This window comes from Aspergillus brunneoviolaceus (genome assembly GCF_003184695.1).
Source record: "Aspergillus brunneoviolaceus CBS 621.78 unplaced genomic scaffold BO95scaffold_29, whole genome shotgun sequence".
NCBI classification, from domain to species: domain Eukaryota; kingdom Fungi; phylum Ascomycota; class Eurotiomycetes; order Eurotiales; family Aspergillaceae; genus Aspergillus; species Aspergillus brunneoviolaceus.
Window position 1 is genome coordinate 312,208 of NW_020290759.1, and position 22,724 is coordinate 334,931.

Below are 22,724 nucleotides of genomic sequence, written 5' to 3' on the forward strand. Positions count from 1 at the left end.
TTCTCTGGGGGACTGTCGATGTCCAGCAAATCCGTCGAACTCCTTGTCCCATGGTGGCGGTAGTCGTACTTGTCCAAGCAGTTTTCCTTGACAATTGGCTTTAATTTCCTTTTGGTCGGCGGCCTAGTCCAGACTCTCACCGATCTCGACGGGCACGTAGGATTCCGAAGTATGAGAAGTGGAGACGGATAGCGAAGCTTGGTTGGCCGGGAAGGACGATAAGAGGACAAGAACCCCAAGCGAGTGCAAGACAGACGATCACTTGGTTGTAGAAATCGCAACATCGCGCTTGAAAACTGTCAAGAAAGGAGAATGGCTGAGACAAAACATGGGGTCAGATTCTGGGGAAAGAAATGAGAAGAGGGGGTGGCAGGTCAGCTAATATTCATAATTCATTTATTCATTCAACTGTTGCGGAGTAAACTGAGGAGTCGGCGGTTGTTGTGGTCTTGGCGGGAAGCAAAGAATCCCTGCCAGTCTCTTTCTTTCAAACATCCATCCATCCACTCAACGATCATTCATGTTCCCGCGGGTGGCACTTTGACAGCGAGTCGCACAGTCGCCCAATCCATCTCTCACTCTGCCCCCCCCCCTGCTGCAGCTCTTTCATTGATTGCTTGAATCTTGACTGGACGCCTCCCGACCTTTAGCTTGGGTTCACTCATTTCGTCTCTCCCTCTCCGCTCCCCTCCCCTCTTTCGCAATCCTCCCGCCCCCAATCCCTCCTCCACCTCCTCCCTCGAGATGGCCGACACTGAGAATGCGGGCACTTCGTCGGTGTCCGAACCCCTCGACCTGGTGCGCCTGTCGCTCGATGAGATTGTCTTTGTGAAATTGCGCGGTGACCGTGAGCTCAAGGGCCGTCTCCATGTAGGTCCTCCCCGTATTGTGCTTAGCAAGGTCAATTCGAGGCGACTAATTTGTATCAATTCCGCGCTTGCGATAGGCCTACGATAGCCACTGCAACCTAGTCCTGGGTGATGTGGAGGAAACCATCTACGTGGTCGAGGAAGACGAGAACGAACAAGAGACGATCCGAGTACGTCCGCTTCCTACTGCCTGCAGGGCCCGACACGGTGTCTAGCTGCTGGCCATATTGTTGCGATCGCAGGCTAACTCATTTTCGCATCTCTTCTGTCTAGACGATCAAGAAGCAGGAGGAAATGCTTTTCGTTCGAGGTGCGTTCCACACATATACACACACTCTCTCTCCCCGATGACGTCGGCTACACAGTTTTTGCGCGCGCCGTTTCGACTAACGTTCCTGCTCATAGGCGATTCGGTTGTTCTGATCTCCCCTCAAGCATGATGAGATGAAATTTCCGAGCAAAGACAAAAGGACCAATGGATCTGATCGGAGGGCTTGGAAGGCCATGCAGCGTATACATCTTCTCGCTGCTACCCCATGTTGGCCCCGGATCAGTATGAGACCACGAACTACCAGGCGATGCTACAGGGTTCCCAGACGTATAACTCTAATTGCAAGCAATGAACTATACATGTATATTCTGGGCAGATGGTAGAGGTGGGAAAAGGTCGTGCTTCAGATCAGGACAGGGCAGGATGGGATGAAGAGCATCATGCCATGCAGCACTGCAGCAGCAGCAGCAGCCGCCACTATTAAGGAGGACAAGTTCTGGCATCTGCCCTGGCATGCAACTTTAAGTTTTAGTATGTGGTAATTGTGCTGAATGCAAAAGAATCCAAATGTACACATGCACCCGTCAGCTGGAATGATTCTAATGATTTCTTCTCTATTCTTATGACTCGACTGCAGTCAGGTATGAGTAGTAGTTAGTGATGAGAGCGGGGGATGAGTCAAGACAGCCGCACGAGGCGGGCGGCGCGATGACTCGCACTCCGTCGGTGGCCGATTATCGATAAAGCTTTCCCCGGGCCTCCCGTCCATCTCCATCACCCTCTTTCCCCTTCACCTCTCTCGATCTACCTAGCTTCTATCAAACACCCTATTCTTCCTATTGTGTCCTCTTCCCATCGGTCATCCTTATCATTCACTCTCGATAACTACTGGCCCAGTCCTTCGACGCTCTTCCACCTAGCTATTCAGACGGGAATTATGATCACCCGAATAGGTGTTTGAGTGCGCCAGAGGCGAACCTTGTCCGTTCCATCCGACCGAAACAATAATTCGCATTTTAGCTACAGATAGACACACACACGTATTTGATTCAATCCTCCCAATATACCTTTCTTATCTTTATTCCAGCGACGGAAAAGAAAAAGGGAAAACCTACAACCATGCCACCGACGGGACCGAAACTCACCTTGGAGGAGCGACGGAGAGGCGAAATCGTGCGTTGTTTGTGCAGTTTCCGCGCAATTCCCCAGCCCCCTGCTTTTTCGTCCGTCTCACACTAAACCCCGTCTCATGCGCAGGCGCTCAGCGAGTTCGCCGAATACGCCGAGAAGCAGCAGGCCCAGCGCTCGGCCCCGCCTGTGCCCAGCGACAGTGGATATGAGACGGCCAGCGTCTCTCGCATCCACGAGGATCACGCCGAGCTGGACATCCTCGACCAGCTGGCATTGAGCGACACGCCCAAGACCGTCAAGCTGAAGGAGGTCCTTCTCGGCACCGGCGAGCAGCCCGACGACGACCTGCAGGTGCTGGCGAGCCTGCTGCAGTCCCGGATCGACGAGGGCCACGGCGAGACGCTTTTCGACCTGGGCCTCGAGGACGGCGGCGAGTCGATGCAGTTCGACCTGGCGCAGTGGCACACGGCCATCCGGCGCCTGCGCGAGGCCGCGGACACGCTCCCTGCGCACTGCCGGGTCTTGGTCACCTACAATGTCGGCGGGCCCGAGGAGTCGCGCGTCAAGAACGAGCGCACCAAGGGCTCGTGGGGGAAACTCCTGATCCGGCAGCCGGCGGGCACCGTGGAGGAGATGGCGGAGATCCGCGTGGCGGTGGTGGGCAACGTCGATGCCGGCAAGAGTACCATGCTCGGGGTCCTCGTGAAGGGGAACCTGGACGATGGGCGCGGCAAGGCCCGGCTCAACCTGTTCCGCCACAAGCATGAGGTCGAGAGCGGCCGGACCAGCTCCGTGGGCATGGAGATCATGGGGTTCGATAGTCGCGGCGATATCGTCAGCAGCTCCCAGGGCCGCAAGCTCTCGTGGGAGGAGATCGGGAAGCGCTCCGCGAAAGTGATTGGCTTCTCCGATCTGGCGGGCCACGAGCGGTACCTGCGGACGACGGTCTTTGGCATGCTGAGCAGCAGCCCCAACTACTGTCTTTTGATGGTCGCCGCGAACAACGGGCTGATCGGTATGAGCAAAGAGCATCTGGGCATTGCTTTGGCTCTCAACGTGCCGGTCATGGTCATCGTCACCAAGATTGATATCTGCCCGCCCCAGATTCTCCAGGAGACGCTGTCCCAGCTCAGCAAGATCCTGAAGTCGCCGGGCGCGCGCAAGATTCCGGTGTTCATCAAGGACATGGAGGAGACCATCAACACGGCGACGCAGTTTGTCAGCCAGCGGATATGTCCTATCTTCCAGGTGTCCAACGTGACTGGAGAGAATCTCGACCTCGTCCGGACCTTCTTGAACATTCTCCCCCACCGGGGTCACTACAATGTTGATGCGCCGTTTGAATTCTTGATCAACGACACCTTCTCGGTTCCCCACGTGGGTACGGTCGTGTCTGGGGTGGCCAAGTCGGGGGTGATTCATGCGGGTGACACCGTACTGGTCGGGCCCGACTCGCTTGGTCAGTTCACTACGACGACGATCAAGTCCATTGAGCGCAAGCGAATCCCGGTGAATGCTTGCTTCGCCGGCCAGTCCGGCTCGTTTGCTCTGAAGCGCGTTCGGAGAAAGGAAGTCCGCAAGGGCATGGTGGTTCTCAAGAAATTGGAGCAGGCCCCGAAGGTCTACCGGGAATTTGTTGCAGAAGGTATGTTGGGGGTCTACATCTTTTCGTCAAGCTGTGCCGTTACTGATGTGATGCAGTGCTTATCCTCTCCCACGCCACGACCATCAAGCCACGTTATCAGGCGATGCTGCACGTAGGCGCCGTGAGTCAGACCTGTTCCGTCATCGACATTGATCGTCCATTCATTCGGACTGGAGACCGTGCGTTGGTTGCGTTCCGGTTTGTCCAGCGCCCCGAGTTCCTCGCCCCGGGAGATCGGGTGCTTTTCCGTGAGGGGAAGACCAAGGGTCTGGGAATTGTCAAGAGCGTTGGCTATGATCCGAAGAACCCTCTGAACCCCGAAGCCAAAAGCGCAGGGGACGCGAGCAACCCAACATGATCTCAGCGTGTATATCAGCTCGGAACTATCGGCGGTCTTGCGACGGAACTCGCCACGACCGTTGGAGTGGCCGAGTGGATGGAGCCCTTGCAGCGACGCTGGGCTTTTTCTTTCTTATACATGCATTTTGATTCGCTTCCTTGATAGTTAAGGTGTTTTAAATGCATCGTTCGGGTTAGTTCGGACTGTTTTCTTGTTTTGACTGGGGGCGGTTGGCGGTTGATCTGGCTGGGTGTTACCCAAAAGTACTCATAGCTTCCACATGAGCCAAGAATGTGGGTGAGATGACACATTCTTCGCCCGCAGTGATACTCATACCTCCAATTTACTTCTGCAATTGACTTTGTCGTCCTCCACCTTGTCTCCAATTTCGGGGTTGATTGTCCGGATACTGACCAGTTGGCCACGGTTCACCTCACCACGTGAGGAGGACATTGGATGACGTCAGAGGGAAGTGATGACATCGCGGCCGATGATCTGCGGTACGCAGTAGACAGAGTGAAGTTGACTGGCCACCCAGCTGTCGTCGAGCCACTGACGTACCAACCTGGAGCGGTGCTGGACGTTAAAAGCCCCCGGATTTAACTGAGCTGAGGTTCGAAAGGTGGTGGTTCCACTTTCAGCTACTGTTACCTTATACTGAGTGCCTACCGCCAGCTTATACTTCACTTCGGTCACACAAAACATCTCACACACACATACACACACATTTCTCAACTACCAATCCAACTTACATGACTTCCACTCCCATCTAGAAAGAAGCGTACTGTACCCAAAATGGAGACTCTAAACCGCACCTTCAACAACGCCACTACCGCCCTCTGGAACGAGTTCCAACCCGGCGAACAGCAACAGCTCCAACCGCACGGCGACGAGCCCCTGTCCGGAATCCAGGGAAAGGGCACAGCGACTGATCCGTACGATGGCGGGAACCGTGATGGTGAGTCTAGTCCCACTTGGCCAGACACGGCAGGAAATCTGCACAGGCATCCCGTGTCCCATAATCATCCTTTCCCCCCCCCCCCCCCCTGGGAGCTCAATACACGCAAGAGCTAACAGGAGAAGACCAACCCGGCGCCCCCCGCACAAACGCCAACACCGCCGTGATCCCCGAGCCCCTCGTCTCCGTCACGGGGACCTCCGCCCACGACCACGCCAAGAACCCCAAGTCGCCCAGCAACGCCGACGTGGCGCTGAAGAGCGTCATCGTCGACGAGCCCCTGCTGCAGCAGCAGCAACCCCCAAAGAAGATGGAGACCCCCGACCCGTTGACCGCCGCGGCGCCCACGGCTGCTGCTGAGGCGGCCGGCGCGCCGAGTAGCGGGTCGCATGGTGCGAAGCAGTTGGCTGCATCCGGGGTGGGGGTGGGGTTGCCGGCGGGGAAGACGCAGATGTCGAGTACCGGTGGGGTCTCGGAGCAGAGGGGCAGTTTGCCTGCTACGTCCAAGGGTCAGGTTCCTTCCTATGTCGGGGTGTCTGGGTCTGGGTCTGGGTCTGGGTCTGGGGCTGCAGCTGCAGCTGCAGCTGGAGCTGGAGAAACGCTCGCTATCCGGGAGAAGGAGAAGGAGAAGGAGAAGGATGAGATCCTGCACGAGAATAGGGGACTTCCTGCCCCGGAGGGTATGGGGCCTGAGCAGAAATCCTCTTCCACTGCTGCTGGCACTACACCCATCACAGCCGGCGGCAGCACCGGCACAGGCGCCCTCCAAACCCGAGACACGCCCGCGACCATCCCCGACTCCAGCATCTCCGCCGACGACAAGGCTTATACATCATCCAAGGCGAAACCCTCCACCTCCGCCACCACCACCACATCTCAACCCCAGCAGCAGCAGCAGCAGCAGCTCAAACCCACCACCACATCCACAGCCACACAACCCACCAGCGCAGCAGGCGCAGCAGACGCAGCAGCATCAGACACCGAATCCGTCGGCCCCACCAACGAAACCAAGGAAGCCCGCGACTCGACCATATCTCCCACAGCGCAAAAACACCACGAGACCGAGACAGCGACAGCGACCGCGACCGACACGCTGCCCCGCGGCAACACCAAAGTCAGCGAGGAGGCGCTCAAGGGCCCGCAGACCCCGGCGCCGCGCGAGCCGTTCGAGTTCGAGAAGCGGCTGGGCTCGAAGGGGGGTCCTGCGAAGTCTGGTGCGTATCTTTCGATTGCAAGCCTGGGAGTGTGCGTTACTAACTTGTGTATAGATGCTGGAGGTGGAGCTGGAGGTGGAACCGGAGCAGCGGACGAGGCCGAGAAGCACGGGAAGGGCCATGGGCAGGGCAAGATGGCGCATTTGAAGGAGAAGGTGGGGAAGGTGCTGCATCATGGGAAGTAAGTAGAAATCCTTAGTGTTGGGGACAGAAAGGTTGGTGAGGATGGAGATGGGGCCCGCGTATGATATCATGTCCTGCTACTACTCAGTTCAATGTGTTTGATGGGTGGGAATTTGAGGCGTTTGGGTTTGGATTTGTATTAGTCCGGGTCTGTTTGTGGATGGGATGCAGTTTATCTTTTGTTGGTAGTCGAATAAGAGAATTTAGATGTGAATCAGCCTATGATCAATAAACTCATTGAAGTATGCATAGTGACATTAGTCTACACCGATCCTATCCAACAAGCCCGAAAATGCAATGGTATCATGTACAACTCCTACTCTATTGTTCCTCCACTCCATCTCCCCTAAGCATCAGCAGCGGTACCTAGGCTCCAGCACCAGCTCCAGCACCAGCTCCAGGGCACTCACGTGCCCAGGCACTTACGCCGACCTACTCAAACAACAACCGCAACTCCTCAATCCGCTCCTTCTTCTTCTCATCCTCGGACCCATCCCCGCCGACCCGCAAGCCCAACGACCCCGCGATGTTCATCTTCCGCTCCTGCACCCGCAGCATCCGGCCCTCGATCGAGTCCTTGACCACGAAGCGCGTGACCGAGACGTCCCGCAGCTGGCCCATGCGGTGCACGCGGTCGATCGCCTGCGCCTCGATCGCGAAGCTCCACCACGGGTCCATCATGAATACGTGGTTGGCGACGGTGAGGTTGAGGCCCACGCCGCCGGCGCGGAGGCTGATCAGGAGCACGCGGGGGTTGGGGTTGGATGATGAAGCCGAAGGTCTGGGGTTTCGCCTGGGTTTGGCGCCGTCGAGAAGTATGTCTGCCTCGTCCGCGACGTCGTCTTCCTCAGACAGAAACGTTTCGGTCTGGTTGAACTGCGCCAGGGTCTCGGCGCGGGCTTTCTGCGGCATCGTGCCGTCCAACCGCACGTGCGGGATCCCGGCCCGCGTCAGTTGCGGGGAGATGAGATCCAGGAAACTGGTGAACTGGGAGAAGACGACCGCTTTGTTGTTGGCGGGGAGGCGCGTGATGTGGTTGAGGAGGGAATGGATCTTGGCGGAGGTGTGTGCGGAAGGGGAAAGAGGGTTGATGCGGCGGAGGGAGATGCGCGGTGGTGGTGGTGGCGGCGCTTGCGAGCCGAGCGGCGGCGTGCTGTTGTATAAATCTGTTTCTTCGGTCGTGGGCGTGGACACCGGGGACTGCGACTGGGACGGGTGCCGAACAACCTCGAAGATGTCTTTGGAGGTGACCGGCGCGCGGCAGGAGAAGCAACGCGGTGGTACGCCTTTGTCCGTCTGGTGGCGGATATAGTCTTCGAGACATTTCTTGCACGCACTGTGCCAGCATGCCGTCACGGCGGGGTCGATCATGGGCTCTTCAGAGCAGATCGGACACTCCCCGCTGGACTCGGTTTGGATCTGTCGCAGTGCGTGCGAGGTGAATCTGGCTTGAGAGTCTTGGGCCTGCTCGGTGCCTGCTGCTTCGGTGGTGGCTTTGAAGCGGTCGATCAGCTCTTGTAGGTCCATGTCGTCCTTGAGATCACTGGCTCCATCGGCGGCGGCGGCGGCGTCTTCCTCGTCGGCCACAATCGACTTGTTGCGCGTGAGGATGGGGTGACAACATGTCTGACGGAGACGGAGGATCTGTGCGAAAATTGTCGAGTACGACTTCAGTAGGGTGCCGGCTTCAACATTGCTGTTGAAGGTCTGCTTAGCGCGGGTGTAGATTAGGTCGTAGATCTCACGCTCTTGCTCCGGAAGCTCGACCTCTTCGATCTGAATCGTTCTCCGTGGCAGCGGTACCAGGGGCTCACCCTCAGGTGTCTTCATGGTCTTGGTCCGACGGAGGACCAGCGGCTCAAGCACTGTTTGTACGACATTCAAAGCGCGCACGTAGTCTTTCGACTCGAATGGCACGGTGATGAATGTTTTCCAGAAGGAAAAGTTGTTCCAGGGCTCGACCTTCAGGAACCGCACCAGGCTGAACAGATCCTCCAACCGGTTGACGATCGGTGTGCCGGTGAGGACCCATCGATGAGTTGCGCTCAGGTCGTAGCACGCCTTTGCGGATTTGGACTGACGATTCTTGATCATATGAGCTTCGTCGATGATGATCCGAAAGAAGTCCAGAGAGAACAAGCCGCCCGAGCCCATTTGAGACAGGACGGTGGACGTATGATGACGGTGCTCTGCGAGTACGACTCCGTAACTCGTAATGATCACGTTGGGCGCAGCGGCATTACCTGCAGCACACAAATCTCTGAGGTTAACATTCTTTTCCGTCCCATAGTACATCAGGACCTTCATCGAGCCGGGCTGAGAAGCTTTCAATGATTCACTCTCCCACTGCGCAAGCAGTGATGTTGGTGCAATTACTAGGGTCGTATAAGGGGCAAAAACCCTGCCCGCAGAGGCCTGTGGAAGCCTCACCAAGCCACCAGAACTCTGGGGCTCATTCCTATGAGCATGGACCAGACTTAGCATCTCGATGGTCTTACCCAGACCCATCTCATCAGCCAAGATCCCACCGAGACAATGTTGCTCCTGCTTGGGAAATTCGAGGGTCAGCATCCCAGAGTACGGATTGACGTAGAAATGGTCCACTCCGTCCACCGCAGGCAACTCCTTGTCATCCACATCTTTCGTCGGCCAAGAATATTCTTCCCACAGAGGATGCAGAGACTCTTCCCTTGCGGACTCCTTGTCCTTTTCCTTCGCCAGCATCCAATACAGTGCTTGTCGCTGGTACTTTCGCAGGTCCATCGTAAACGTGGCCGGAGGATGCGCTTCCGGCATACTGAAGTCGAACGACTGGGCCTTCTTGTACAGCGTATCAAGCTGGTCCTCTTCCAGCTCCGGGGTTTCTTCCTCTCCCGATGAGTCGTTGTTCGACTGGTTCTCTTTCTTGACCCGGTCATACTGATCGGCCATCTCTGCTGCACGCAGCAATCCCTCTTTTTTATGCTTCCGGGTCATATCGTTGATGGAAGTCGGTTGGAGACCGATCTCATCGAAGAGCTTCACCAGCGCGACCTGACGGAGCCGCAATTTCTTCTCTTCGACGCTTTCCTTCTCCTCGAATATAGTGGTCGACCTGTTGTCGTCAGTGGTGTCATCGAGGATCTGAGGTTGAAACGCTTCGATGCGCAGATAGCACCACAGCTGCAGATAAATCGTATCGTTCACGCGGATCCTGTCCGGCGCGAAGACGCAGACCCCCTCGAGCTTGCAAACCTTTTGGTCGATCAGCGTCGATACCCATTCGGCCGTTTCCCGAGGCAGACGCCCGATCTCCTGGCCGGATTTCGTGGTGAACCGTGTGAGGACATCGCCCTTCTGGTTGCTGATCATTTTGCCCGTGCGACCCCGTTTCGCAACGGGTTGAGACCGCGCGCGCTCGATATTGACATGCTCTCCATGCTTGACGAGCCCAACGCCACTCCTCGTAGCCCACGCCCCGACGCCGAATGCGCCGATGTATCTCAGCTGCGGTTGTGACTTCACTCGTGGACTGGCTTTATCTGTGACGTGTGTGCCGTTCGAGGAGACCGGTGGTGGACGGGTCGTGGGTGGAGATGGTTGCGCGGGAAGGGTTCGCTCGCGGGGTAGGAGTGTGGTCTGGCTCAAGGTGGCAGTCGGAGGGCTTTTCCAGGATCCATCGAAGAAAATGTTCACGGCCCGTTCGAGGTCACCACCGGCTGCTTTGCGGATTTTGATGAGGGTGTGTTGAGGGACGTCTTGTCCAACTATGGCAAGGAAGGTGGCCGTATCAAACCCGTGGTCAACGCTCTGTCGCTCTAAGATTTCTGCGTCCAGATGGGACGGTGGCAAGTCGTGCTTCGCGGGAGAAGCCTCCTCATGAGGGACTGCGTTGGCGTCTGGTAAGCCGACAGGTGAGTGTGACGAGGTCAAGTCAGCATCTTGGGTGTTCTGAGCAAGGGACTCCTCATTAGAGTCCTTCAACAGGGTCGAAGCCGGTACTTCAGAGTCCGCAGCAGTGAGACCATCGCTGGCTGAGTGAGGAGGCGAAACATCCTCATCGTCGGCGAAAAACCGTCGCTTCTTCAAAGGTCGTCCATCGGCATCCTGGAAATGCATCCTGCGTCAAACATCTCCCCCTGAATGTTGCTATTTGGGGAGTTTTTTTCCAACGTTCCTGGGGCAAAAATCCACTTAAGCAGAAAGAATGAGACGCGCCGAGACGCGATTTGCAGGTCGGCCCGACGTCATTTCGTGTTCCACCCGCTTCGCCCAATAAAATTTGGACTAAATCGGCTTGCTTCAGCTTAAGCTTAACCTCGGACTGAACGACATTCGCCTGACCAGAAGAAATGACAATGAGCCTCAATTGACGTGTAGGTGATGCTATCTTTTCTTATCGGCTTCCAATTGGACTTCGAACTGACCACGCCTGCGAAGGAATAGTCTCATATAACTATGCAATGTGCCACGGCAGCGATAAACGACCTCCGCAATAACCTCATCTAACCAAAAATCCCCACCCTCCTCCACCCGCACCGTCCCAGCCAGCAATGTCTCTCTCCAACAAATTCATCCAGCCATGTCGCACAAGCGAGCAGCTATGCCGCCGGTCTCTGGCTCGCACGAGACCACAGCGCCCTCAAAAGCGCCACTTCCAGGGTCGATCATCCGCAGCGGAAGCCGAAGTCCAAGCTGCTCAAGCCTACTGCTCAAACCTCCTACAGTACGAAAAGCTCCGCTTCCCAGCCTAGCTCTCATCTAATAACCCCTTTCTTATTATTACAAACAGAAAGTACGATAGCCCAGCCTACCTCCTGCACACCTTCATCCCGCAGCATGCGCGCCCCATGTACTTCGCGCTACGCGCCCTCAACGTCTCCCTCTCGCTGATCCCGGACACGACCTCGTCGCACACGATCGGCCTGATGCGGCTGCAGTACTGGCGCGACGCCGTGACCAAGACGCTGGCGGGCCGTCCCCCGAAAGAGCCGATCGCGATCCTGCTGGCGGCGGCGATCGAGGACCTGCACACCCGCACCGGCGGCACCGCGCGCATCAGCAAAGGCTGGCTGACCCGGCTGATCAACGCGCGCGAGCAGACCCTCACCAACGACCCGTACCCGACCCTCGCCGCGCTTGAAACCTACGCCGAGAACACCTACTCCACCCTCTTCTACCTGACCCTGTCCGCGCTGCCCATGGCCTCCGTCACCGCCGACCATCTGGCCTCCCACGTCGGCAAGGCCGTCGGCATCGCCGCCGTGCTGCGCGGCTTGCCGCTCGTCGCCTTTCCGCAGCAGCAGCAGCAGCAGCAACAGAACCCTGGCGCCGGGGTCGGGCAGTATAACAACAAGCAGGGCGCCGTGATGCTGCCGCTGGATGTGATGGCCCAGGCTGGGTTGCGCGAGGAGGACGTGTTCCGGCAGGGGGCGGAGGCGCCGGGCCTGCGCGATGCGGTTTTCACGGTGGCGACGCGGGCGAACGACCACCTCATCACCGCGCAGCAGATGTTGAGCAACCTCCGCGCCGGCCAGGATGTGGGGCATGAGTTCGAGCACGAGGGCGAGGAGGGCCATACGTATGAGCACACCCACACCCCGCAGCAGCGGGCGGAGACGCCCTTAGAGGAGGTCAACCGCGCGTTCGGCGTCTTGATGCCGGCCATCCCCACGCGGCTGTGGTTGGCCCGGCTCGAGAGTTTCGACTTCGACATCTTCCGCCCGGAGCTGCTGCGCTCGGATTGGACGTTGCCGTGGAAGGCTTACTGGGCTTTCAAGCGCAAGGCGTTGTGATGGGATCGGATCGTACAGCCGTCAGTCAGGTCCTGACAGGTAGTCTATGTAATATATGTGCTATCATTGTTTGTCTTGCACCATTTACTGCCCCGTACGTAATCGTGTGAGCTTGATGATGTTGGGCCATGCTATGTAACACCTGGGGTTCATCTATATAATTAAGGAATCTTTGCAACGTAGTTATTCTAGTTGCACCATGGGTATCCGAGAAACAAAATGGAAGAATTCAACTCTAATGCCAAGGGGTCAGGTCTTTTCCGTGGCCTTCTTCCTCTGTCGCCTCTTTCTGGAGCTGGTGATGAGTCGTTTCTGCGCGAGCGAAACCACGTAGCGCTGGAGTTTGTCGCGCCTGGAGAAGCCATTAAAATTGCTCTTGGGGAGATCAGGGAAGAGACAATCTTACATCAGAAACATGGTGGTCGCAAAAACGAACGGCACGGCGATCATCCAGAAATATCTAGGCGTTGACGTTAGTGTCGAGGTTACGGGGATTTTGGACTGGATGAACGCACGAATCGCTGTGATGAATGCCAGAGAAGTCATCAAAGTTCATTCCGAAGTAGCCCTACAGGTAGGGATCAGTAAAGAAAAGCTCGTGGCAGCCACTTGCTCCAGCATACCGTCAAGAAAGTCAGAGGAAGGTAGAAACACGTCACCAATGTGAGTTGCTTCATGCTCTCGTTCTGATATGCACCTGCAAAATATTAGCTCGCGCTCAAACCCAACGCCGTGTGTTAAAACTCACCGATGGTGTTGAAGATTAGATCAATCATGTTATCGGCAGCCCTTCGCATTTGGTCGTAGCCTTCGACAATCGTGATACAGTGATCCAGTGCATCACCCAGATAGGTGTGGCATAGAGGACTAATCGATACGCTCGAACCACCTAGACTTTTCAGATTTGGCGTGGCGGTCCCGATGAATGGCGTCCCGTCGCCTGCAGGGCTACTCGTACCAAGGTTTTTGAACGCTCCTAGGCCAGGCGTATGAATAGGTTCCGAACGGTGGTCTCGCAGTGCGTTGATTATCGTAGCGATGGGTTGCATGAAGTTCCGCAGAATAGCAATCTCGGATGTGAGGACGTAGAGACTCTTCGACTGATCAACGTCAGGGTCGGTCAGGACTTCCAGTTCCAGGTCACCTATGGCATCCTGGTAGGCGGTCGTCACAGGTATGGCAAGATCAATGATAGCGTCTAGTATCGCCTGCACAATCATACTAGCGTCGCACGACTGACGTAAGATAGTCTCCGGGGAGCTGAGTCGCCTCACAATCGGGGCTTCGATATCGTCTGCACTGTTCTCGAAGAACGATGTCACGGTGTTGTCTGAGTGAAGGAAAATAGACACCTGTTCGAGAATAACACACAACCGCTTCGCAGCCAGGATGGCGTGCCGTTCCATGAAGGCGATACGCTCTTCGTTTGGGCCGCCACGAAGCCGCTGAATGCTGCGAGGTGGGAGTTCATTCTCCAGGTCACTCAGGCCGGACACTTTAGAGGCAGCCTTGCCTAGCCCACTGGACGTACGTCTACCTGAACCATCTCGAGCGGATGACTTAGATCTAAAGATATCCTTCAAAGCCTCCAGGATCACTGTGCGTTTAGTGGGCCGTTTTAGTGAAATTGTGCTGGCCGTGGAGCTCTTGCGATCGTTCGTCCATGGGCCGTGTCCGCCGTCGCTGCTATCATCCGAATCACTATCCTCCTCATCATCTTTCAGCTTGATCAGCTTCTGCAACTTGAGAACGATGTACGCATGATCCGAGTACCAGTCCACTTTGGTGCGGTTAGTCTCGTTGATCAGATCCTCGATGGCAAGCCGATGCAGGCATTTGTGGTTGCCGAGAATTCGAATCACATCCCAGCTCAGCCCGTTAACGTTGATCCACCGACACTGCACCCAGGGCTCCCTCTCGCGCGCAAGGAAAGGTTCTAGAGTATCGTTGTCGAGGATGTACTGGCGCATCTCATGTTGCGAAAAGTCCACGACGGAGATCTCACAGCGTTTGTACAGGTCGGCGGCGGTTGCAGCCATCCACTCGGCATTGTAGGCCGGCAGTGGCTGATTTGGGTCAATGCCCGGCTCCTCGCCAGGTTGCCAGTTCTGGTCATGGGCGCCATCTTCGCGATAGTATGAGCGCGCGGTGGTTGAACGCCGCCTGCGAATCCTGGCAGTGTCCCGCGAGTTGAGCCTCGCAGCCGTGGTAAACGCGTCCGGAGACGGGGGCGCCCGCGTGGTTGGCGAGATCGGTGGATCCTGAGGACGTGGGTTGGCTTCGATGTCTTCTACCTGGTGAGAGGTGGATGGTAATTCTGCGGTCTGCGCATGGTCAAAGGAATGGACACTCATGGCATCCAGATTACGGCCTGGCTGCGTGGGCTTGGGTCAGTGGAGAAGTTCTGCATTGAACATGGATTCAACATCCAGGGTAGTTTTGAGACACAGAGAACAGAGTATGCCATAAGTTGATCAGCCTGAGATGATGGTTGTCGGAATCCTTCAAAGCCTGGAAATCTCGGAGATTTGTAGGATTTGTAGTGATGGTGTGCGGCAGGTGCACGGGGCATTTGCACGAAGATGCCGCCCGTAAAGGGGATGCCGCATCACCGCGGGGAAATGACGTCGACTCGGTCATACCATTCCGCGGACGATACATTCTTCAGGCTTAATTTGAACACTCACTTTTACAGTGAAGTCAGTTGGGACTATAGCACGAAGAAGACTAAGAAGAATAGATAAAGAAGCGTAGTCCGTCAACATCAACTAAGTAAAGATTTAAACCTTGCAAGGTCCATGCAATTTCTCTTGGCTACAGTGAGCATATCTCTTGGCTTCTTTCTGTACTGTAATGTTCCACCACTTGACAGCCCGCTAGAAAACAACGCAAGGCTCTAGAGCGATTCCCGTCTCCTCGATTATCTAACGAGGGGCCTCTCTCGCATTTTGTAAGTCAGAATCATAGTGCTCATCGTTGAGACCCCTGCCTGAGCGTCTCGCACACTCAACGAGATTGCCAAAGCTCAAACTCCATTTGTAGGTTTCATTGCAACAGCGTCATGGAGAGATATCATCATTGTATGCTGTGAGAGAGGCTCCGATCGCCCTAATCTGGGCTCCTTTGGTGTCAGAAGGTTGTGGTCGCCGCTACTGTGTACAGCCACGGCAGCCCCTGCTCATTGCACCATGACACGTCGTAGCGTAGCAACGTCGGTAGTCGTCAGATAGTATTCATTATCAAGTTCGGTGGCGAGATCGCAAGGTCTGCGCAGTATGATACTCCGCCCTGAGAACATGCCGGGAGTTTCATACTCCGCCCTGGTTACTCGCCGAGCAAAAGCTCCCTCATGCAGCCGAAGTGTTCCCTGTGTTTCTCTTACGCCGCAGCAGCTTTATCTGCAGAGGTATTAAATGTCGTTTCGGGCCTGCGACGTCGTTTCGTGACAAAGGCTTCCGGCACACCGGGCAAGTGCCTTTCGGCGATTTACTAGTAGAGTCTGACCGTTCTTCGCTGAACTTTAGGGTATCGGTGATGCATTTGTGACAAAAAAGATGTCCTATGCAAAGTTAGATTGAATTGTAAGCGTTCGCCCCCGCCAATCTGGAGTTGACACTGGAATCCAAGGCCATACCACACACAGTACTGGTAGCATCTACGGGAGTGTCCATACACACGGGGCACTTGTAAGCAGCAAAGATTGATTCAGCATTATTCTCAAGTGACTGCTGTGCGAGAATGGCATCTGCCCGCTGCTTCGCCTGTGTTTTCGAGATTTCCGACATCTCCTCGGTCTCGGTCAAGTCGATAGATGCCGCCTCACTTGACTGTCCGTCAAGCTGGAAGGGAGGGGCTAGGCGGCGTCGCTTGGGGTCTGGGAACTCCGTCGGATGATCACTTGGGCTTGTTGGTGACGAGTCTAAGGAGTAACGGCGGATATCCATGGTCAAGACTTTAGTTTCTAGAACACAAATCAAGAGAGTGAAGGCAGACTGAATCGTCTCAGTCAAGCGTGGCGGAGAAGATCTGCTGCCACTGATCTTATCGCGGTTGGCGATAAGCGGTTGCTACCTTTGATAGGAAGGCGGTCGAAGTTACGGAACATCGATATTCCAGTATTTCTCATCATGACGCCGAAATAGCCCAATAGGAAAGAAAAGACGATCGCCCGGCCCTCCTTGTGAGCCAAAAGATTCCAATCCCCAAAGCTCGGTCGCACTCTTCATTGCGCAGCATCGGCTGCGACATCTCAAATCGTCATACCATGGACTGATCTATATTACTTTATCCGCTTGACATCATGCTCTGGAGTATCCCCTGCGCTCCCTGTCGCAGGGATGCAGCTATCTTTTTTTCGCAGAGATTGCGTTCGTCTCGCATCCCTCGCAAAGGGACAGTACAAATATCAAGATACCTCGCTACTCAATCCACCACCAATGAGTCTGGTAGGAAGAGCGCGGATCAGGGCTCACTTTCCGGTAACTCATAGCTCGGATCTATAAATGTGTCAGAAATTAAGTACTAATGGCGCAGTCCCTGCTCTGGCTAGGTTTAACGAGATTGGAGTTCAACAGCTGAGCGACCATGTATATTCTCAAGTATTCCCCACGAGATCAGATCCTCCCGACCCAAACCTTGTCGCCTTAGCAAAAGAACATCTATCCAGGCATGATTTGCTCGGAAAGTCCCAGGATGCCACCGAGCCCGTTGCCTTCGATATGCCAACCCTCCAAGGACAATCGCTAGATGAACACTTTTTCAAGCTAGGAATGGACTGCTCAGAACCGTACCTATCGCTTGCGAAGGAATATATCACTGTCAACTCGCCAGAAAAGCCACGCAAATGGGTGAACCGCAGCGGATGGACGAAGTATAATTCCGACGGCTCCTGGGAAGCCGTGGATGCACCCAACGAATCGATTCTGACCTTCGACACCGAAGTACTGTACAAAGTACATTCTTTTGCGGTCATGGCGTGCGCAGTTAGTCCTACGGCTTGGTATGCGTGGATTTCGCCTTGGCTGCTGGGCGAGACGGAGAATGAGATTCAACTGGTACCTCTCGGAGACCCATCAAAGTCACGTATCATTGTGGGACATAACATCGGCTATGATAGAGCTCGCGTGCTTGAAGAATACGACATGGGCCAGACTCGCAATTTCTTCCTCGATACAATGTCTCTACACGTTGCAGTCAACGGGATGTGTTCACAGCAGAGACCAACCTGGATGCGTCACAAGAAAAATAAAGATCTTCGGGACAAGATCACCAATGAGAGCAACTCTGTGGAGTTGGCAGCCTTACTCGAAAACAAAATGCTCAGCGAAGAGGAGGAGGAACTCTGGATCGGAAGAAGTTCGGTGAACTCGCTTCGAGATGTGGCCAAGTTTCATTGTGATGTTACGATTGACAAGTCACAACGAGACTACTTTGGCGAGCTTAACAGGGAGGAGATTGTGGAGAAGCTGGAGGAATTACTCGACTATTGTGCAGCAGATGTTGCAATCACCCATCGTGTCTACAAGAAGGTCTTCCCGAATTTCCTTAAGGTCTGTCCGCACCCCGTTAGCTTCGGGGCTCTAAGGCATCTCTCGTCGGTAATATTGCCCGTCAATCAGACTTGGCAGGAATATCTCGTCAACGCGGAGGCGACATACCATCAACGACTGGAGGACGTCCAAAAGAAAATGGTCGAGCTGTGCAATGAAGCTCTAAAAGTTAAAGACTCTCCCGAGACATTTACAAATGATCCATGGTTACGGCAGCTGGACTGGTCTGGCCAGGAAATCAAAATGGTCAAGGGAAAGAAGAAGAACGATCCTCCGCGGCCAGCCGCTAGGCAAAAAAAGCCGGGCATGCCTAAGTGGTACAAAGATCTTTTCCCCAAGATTGATGCAGACATCAACCTCAGTGTCCGGACGCGAATTGCCCCGATTCTTCTCAAGCTGTCGTGGGATGGATACCCTTTGACTTGGTCTGACAAGCACGGATGGACTTTCAAGGTTCCTCGCGAACATGCCAAGAAGTACGACAATCAGCCAGTGGTGATTTGTGACATGTCGGAGGAGAAGATCCTCGAGCTCAAAAATGACCGGAAGCATGCTTACTTTAAGCTGCCACATAAAGACGGGCCCACAGCACGATGTGTGAATCCCTTAGCGAAAGGCTACATGCAGTATTTTGAACGTGGAACTCTTTCATCCCAGTATGCCCTCGCTAAGGAGGCTTTGGAAATGAATGCATCCTGCTCATATTGGATCAGCGCTCGTGATCGCATTACGGGTCAATTGGTGGTTTACCAAGATCAGGTGCGAGATGTGAAACCAACCAAGACAGATAAGACTCGTCTAGGTTTCATTCTTCCCCAGATTATCCCCATGGGTACTATCACACGAAGAGCCGTTGAAAATACCTGGCTTACTGCAAGTAATGCGAAAGGCAACCGCGTTGGCTCTGAGCTGAAGGCCATGATCAAAGCTCCACCGGGCTATTCTTTTGTCGGTGCCGACGTGGACTCACAAGAGTTGTGGATTGCGAGTCTCATCGGAGATGCTCAGTTCCAGATTCACGGTGGAAATGCCATCGGCTTCATGACGCTGGAAGGTTCCAAAGCTGCCGGGACGGATATGCACTCGCGTACCGCTTCGATCCTAGGCATTTCTCGCAACGACGCCAAGGTTTTCAACTATGGACGTATCTACGGAGCCGGAGTGAAGTTCGCGGCTACTCTGCTGAGACAGTTCAACCCATCGATGAACGAGAAGGAAACACAGGAGGTAGCGAGTAAGCTGTACAAAGAGACCAAGGGCACTCGGACGACCCGGCGCCTTATCAGTGATACTCCGTTCTGGAGAGGTGGCACCGAGTCATTCGTGTTCAACAAGCTGGAGGAGTTCGCTGAGCAAGAAAGACCGAGAACCCCGACGCTGGGAGCAGGTATCACGGAGGCATTGATGCGGCGCTTCATCAACAAGGGCAGCTTCATGACGTCAAGAATCAACTGGGCCATTCAGTCCTCCGGCGTTGATTATCTGCATCTGCTGATCGTCGCCATGGACTATCTCATCCGGCGCTTCAACATCGCTGCTCGACTAGCGATCACCGTGCACGATGAAATCCGATATCTCGTCAAAGATGAAGATAGATACCGTGCGGCCCTTGCGCTACAAGTGGCGAACGTTTGGACCCGTGCTATGTTCTCGGAGCAAGTTGGGATCCACGACCTCCCCCAATCTTGCGCCTACTTCTCCGCCGTCGACATCGACCACGTCCTCCGCAAAGAAGTGGACATGGACTGCGTAACCCCATCCCATCCGCACAAGATCCCGCACGGCGAAAGCTTAGACATCGTCAAACTCCTGGACAAGAGCGAGCAAGCGCGGCTGGATCCTTCCATCGAGCCCAGCATCCCCCCGACCCCCGAGAAGTACGCCTACAAACCACGCCCGACGGTCATGTCCGCGCTGCCCGATTCCAACCACCCATCCTTCATCCGGGCCCAAATCACCAAGGACGACGCGGAACTCCGAGAGATCGTCAAGGAGCTCACCAAAGAGAAAACCGCGATGGCTGCAGCAGCGGCAGCGGCAGCCACTCAGTCCCCCGCCGCCGGCACCAGCCAGGGCCGCGGCCGCCCCCGCACCACCGCACTTCCAGCAGCGGAGCCCCAAAAGGCCATCCTGATGGACGTCGGCTCGACCATCTACACGCCGGGCTACCGGGGCAGCGGCTTCTCGCAGCAAGGGAGCAGGTCTCCCCACGTCAGTTTCAATCGCCAGAACTGGAAACCCCGACATTCCGCCCGCGCGTGATCATGGCTCTTCTTGACTCCTCAACCCTTCCTCAACCCTTTTGGGTCCTTCTCCTGTATATATAATAAAGCTTGTCTTCTTGTTGATCGACAGACTGACTCCCAAGCTACCACCTCAACCTCATGTCCCATCCGATCTCTCTCACTCTCTTCTTCTGACATGTATTATGTGTGCTGGAAAAATCTTTTGTATTGCAAAAAAAGCATTGGGAAGGGCGTCAAAAGGTGATGTTGCATTCTGGCGGGACGTTTTTTTCTTCTCCTTTTGCCTGCTTCCAAATGTGGACGACATATATCCGCTGGACTTACATCGGTGTTTTAATTGGGGGCGGTGCAATTTTGATGTGAAGTATCTGAATAAAAATCAAAAATTCAAAATCAGAAAGATCTTTTTTCTGTGCAAGATTATATGAGTAGAAGGAACTCGTGCTGATGTCTACGTTCTTGGTCTTTGATAAGATTGCATGTAAAGCTTAACATGATTAGATGAATGAGATTATTTAGGAGCAATGATCTTTGAGGAGCTAAGCTCTACTCTTGTACGATAACGGTAATACGATGCAAAGACATTCCATCTCTCACGCCTTCTTCCTCCCGGGGTCTAGGGTATTCCTCCTACTCAGCCCATTATTCTCCCCTCCGCGCAGCATGGCGTCGCCTTTCCTTCCGAGAACCACCTCCAGGGCCTGGATCAAGGCGGTCGCGTCGTACTTCATCCCCACGGCGACCTCCTCCCCGTCGGGGCCGCCGGGGCTGGTGATCTTGCGCCCGTAGAGCCGGAGGGTCTCGATGCCCATGGCGGCGAGACGGTACTTGTCCACCGCAGGGGTGCCGGGCCCTTCCAGGTGCAGGACATGGGTGACGTAGGCGGTGTACGGCAGGGGCTGGTCACTCAGCGGTTGTTGGGTTGCGTCCAACACGGCGCGGCCGCGGCTCTCCTCGCCGGCGCGGGTGATGGCTTCGACGAAGTCGGCGGCCGAGAAGGGGGCGGCGGGGGGTCCGGTCTCGCGGTCGAGGGAGCCGTTCAGGATGAGGATCTTGTGGCGGGCGGGACCGGTGGCGATGGCGTGGCCGACGCCGCGGAGGATGAGCGAGGGGATCAGCGAGGTGTACAGGGAGCCGATGCTGTAGACGATGGCCTGGGCGTCGCGCAGGGCCTCGATGACGCGCGGGTTGGCCGGGGGCCGGATCTCCTGGCCGTAGGGGTTGATGTACCAGATGCGGGTGATGCGGGAGGGCAGGTCCTCGTTGTCAGACTTGCTGAAGGAGATGTTCTTGTTGCGGAGGGTGGGCAGCGAGCCCGGCGGGTGGTCGTCCTCGTAGGAGAAGGCGCCCGAGTCGTCCGCCTCCTCCAGGCATTCGCCGCCGTCGGCGAGGAGGAGGCTGGGCCGCCGCGAGCCCGGCCGCAGCGCCGTCGCCTCGCTGGGATGCGAGATGCTGTTCTGGCCCACGATCACGGTCCCGTCCGCCAGCGACGCGGAGATGTGGTGCGAGAAGTTGGAGTTGATCGCCGGGATCACCCGCACCAGGTCCGAGGGCACTCCGCAGATGCTGCCCAGCAGGTAGATGGCGCTTTCAAAGCTGCCGCTGAACAGGCGCGCGCCCGTCAGGAACAGGTTGCCGACGCTGGCGGAGGTGAAGTCGAAGGTGGAGGACGGGGGTCGCGCGCGCTTGAGGATCTCCAGGTTCAGGAGGTTGAAGAACGAGCGGATCAGCTCCTTTTTGGCCGGCGTGATCAGCTTCCAGATCTCGGAGGTGCCGTCCACGATCGAGTGCCATTCGGCGTGGGCCTGCACTGCGTCCGCTGGAAGGCGGTGGTTGAAGAGGGTTTTGATCGCCGCGCGCTCTGAGTGAGGCGGCGATTCTGGGATCAGACGGACTAATCTACCTGTTTTTCGATGGTTAGGGAAAAAAGGTCACGCCGAAAGGCAGGGGAGGTGAAGAGGGCTTGAACTGACTGCGTACATCGCCGATTCCAGGGCCACCAAAGATCCGAATCAGCTCGGAAGAAGAGCCACCGTTGTCGCTGATGGGGATAATATAGCTCAGCGGACAATCCTTGGTCTCGCGCACCGAGTTGAAGACATCAACTAGATTGTTGGCGGCACTTCCTCCAGAAAACACCACCAAGCCCCGGTTGGGCACCGTGGGCGTCGCCATGAGCGCAAGATTTATTATTTGATGGCGTGGAGCAAGTGGCTTTCAGCTATTGTGTATGTGATCTGAAACCGTGTTCAAATCGACATTATGATTCCTTCCGAAGAAGCCACGAAAGCATGATTAGTACAGCAATCACTATTCGATGCTGGGCTGGGTTGGTAGTTACAACTGCCAAGAGATCCGTGCGCTGACTGAATATTCGGACTGTTCATGCAAGAGACCGTGCAACTTGAAGCTTGTAAGTCGCTGGTGTATTCAGAGACATTGTCTGAATAGCCGGTGAGGTGGCGATGGAATGAATGCAGGGAGGATGAAATCCAAAAACAAGAATCCGGCAGGCACGGCGATAAACAAAGCCGAGGCAACCAC

At 55.5% G+C, this 22,724-nt stretch overlaps 8 protein-coding genes across 8 annotated transcripts; 4 read left to right on the top strand and 4 right to left on the bottom strand.

Moving 5' to 3' along the window:
- Positions 1 to 744: 744 nt before the first annotated feature.
- Positions 745 to 4,274, top strand: BO95DRAFT_452724 (putative GTP binding protein (GTPBP1); the record flags this gene model as incomplete). The annotated part of the gene is made up of 7 exons (XM_025588168.1): positions 745 to 870; positions 947 to 1,039; positions 1,143 to 1,179; positions 1,445 to 1,467; positions 2,245 to 2,313; positions 2,398 to 3,916; positions 3,973 to 4,274. 7 exons carry the CDS (start codon positions 745 to 747, stop codon positions 4,272 to 4,274), a joined length of 2,169 nt encoding a protein of 722 aa, XP_025442899.1.
- Positions 4,275 to 5,051: 777 nt separating this feature from the next.
- On the top strand, positions 5,052 to 6,613 carry BO95DRAFT_463146 (uncharacterized protein; the record flags this gene model as incomplete). Its single annotated transcript, XM_025588968.1, has 3 exons — positions 5,052 to 5,214; positions 5,340 to 6,428; positions 6,483 to 6,613. The coding sequence occupies 3 exons, from the start codon at positions 5,052 to 5,054 to the stop codon at positions 6,611 to 6,613; spliced, it is 1,383 nt and encodes a 460-aa protein (XP_025442900.1).
- Positions 6,614 to 6,871: 258 nt separating this feature from the next.
- On the bottom strand, positions 6,872 to 10,709 carry BO95DRAFT_412440 (DEAD/DEAH box helicase; the record flags this gene model as incomplete). The annotated part of the gene is made up of 3 exons (XM_025584240.1): positions 6,872 to 7,392; positions 7,471 to 8,144; positions 8,199 to 10,709. The coding sequence occupies 3 exons, from the start codon at positions 10,707 to 10,709 to the stop codon at positions 7,044 to 7,046; spliced, it is 3,534 nt and encodes a 1,177-aa protein (XP_025442901.1). The 3' UTR covers positions 6,872 to 7,043.
- A 207-nt stretch (positions 10,710 to 10,916) lies between these two features.
- On the top strand, positions 10,917 to 12,600 carry BO95DRAFT_442256 (uncharacterized protein). Its single transcript, XM_025586383.1, has 3 exons — positions 10,917 to 10,966; positions 11,037 to 11,316; positions 11,383 to 12,600. Exons 2-3 carry the CDS (start codon positions 11,144 to 11,146, stop codon positions 12,383 to 12,385), a joined length of 1,176 nt encoding a protein of 391 aa, XP_025442902.1. The 5' UTR covers positions 10,917 to 10,966; positions 11,037 to 11,143; the 3' UTR covers positions 12,386 to 12,600.
- BO95DRAFT_442257 (putative CorA family metal ion transporter) lies at positions 12,443 to 15,099 on the bottom strand. Its single transcript, XM_025586384.1, has 5 exons — positions 13,134 to 15,099; positions 13,009 to 13,082; positions 12,901 to 12,953; positions 12,792 to 12,845; positions 12,443 to 12,737 (listed from the first exon to the last, which is right to left on the bottom strand). Exons 1-5 carry the CDS (start codon positions 14,737 to 14,739, stop codon positions 12,635 to 12,637), a joined length of 1,890 nt encoding a protein of 629 aa, XP_025442903.1. The 5' UTR covers positions 14,740 to 15,099; the 3' UTR covers positions 12,443 to 12,634.
- Positions 15,100 to 15,753: 654 nt separating this feature from the next.
- On the bottom strand, positions 15,754 to 16,224 carry BO95DRAFT_334470 (uncharacterized protein; the record flags this gene model as incomplete). The annotated part of the gene is made up of 2 exons (XM_025581925.1): positions 15,754 to 15,944; positions 16,020 to 16,224. Coding segments are annotated over 2 exons (396 nt in total), but the record flags the coding sequence as incomplete, so codon positions are not given.
- Positions 16,225 to 16,586: 362 nt separating this feature from the next.
- On the top strand, positions 16,587 to 20,196 carry BO95DRAFT_412451 (DNA-directed DNA polymerase gamma MIP1; the record flags this gene model as incomplete). Its single annotated transcript, XM_025584241.1, has 2 exons — positions 16,587 to 16,863; positions 16,919 to 20,196. Exons 1-2 carry the CDS (start codon positions 16,686 to 16,688, stop codon positions 20,194 to 20,196), a joined length of 3,456 nt encoding a protein of 1,151 aa, XP_025442905.1. The 5' UTR covers positions 16,587 to 16,685.
- Positions 20,197 to 20,724: 528 nt separating this feature from the next.
- On the bottom strand, positions 20,725 to 22,640 carry BO95DRAFT_442259 (gluconeogenesis factor YvcK family protein). Its single transcript, XM_025586385.1, has 2 exons — positions 22,154 to 22,640; positions 20,725 to 22,083 (listed from the first exon to the last, which is right to left on the bottom strand). The coding sequence occupies exons 1-2, from the start codon at positions 22,353 to 22,355 to the stop codon at positions 20,774 to 20,776; spliced, it is 1,512 nt and encodes a 503-aa protein (XP_025442906.1). The 5' UTR covers positions 22,356 to 22,640; the 3' UTR covers positions 20,725 to 20,773.
- Positions 22,641 to 22,724: the final 84 nt, after the last annotated feature.

What these genes read in the sequence shown, in the direction of transcription:
- BO95DRAFT_442256 (XM_025586383.1), top strand. Translation starts at nt 11,144, where the DNA reads ATGTCTCTCTCCAACAAATTCATCCAGCCATGTCGCACAAGCGAGCAG. An exon ending in TACTGCTCAAACCTCCTACA is followed by an intron (nt 11,317 to 11,382) that starts GTACGAAAAGCT and finishes TATTACAAACAG; the next exon opens with AAAGTACGATAGCCCAGCCT.
- BO95DRAFT_442257 (XM_025586384.1), bottom strand. Translation starts at nt 14,739, where the DNA reads ATGAGTGTCCATTCCTTTGACCATGCGCAGACCGCAGAATTACCATCC. An exon ending in GGCATTCATCACAGCGATTC is followed by an intron (nt 12,846 to 12,900) that starts GTGCGTTCATCC and finishes GTCAACGCCTAG; the next exon opens with ATATTTCTGGATGATCGCCG. An exon ending in GCGACCACCATGTTTCTGAT is followed by an intron (nt 12,738 to 12,791) that starts GTAAGATTGTCT and finishes TGGCTTCTCCAG; the next exon opens with GCGCGACAAACTCCAGCGCT.
- BO95DRAFT_442259 (XM_025586385.1), bottom strand. Translation starts at nt 22,355, where the DNA reads ATGGCGACGCCCACGGTGCCCAACCGGGGCTTGGTGGTGTTTTCTGGA. An exon ending in TGGAATCGGCGATGTACGCA is followed by an intron (nt 22,084 to 22,153) that starts GTCAGTTCAAGC and finishes ATCGAAAAACAG; the next exon opens with GTAGATTAGTCCGTCTGATC.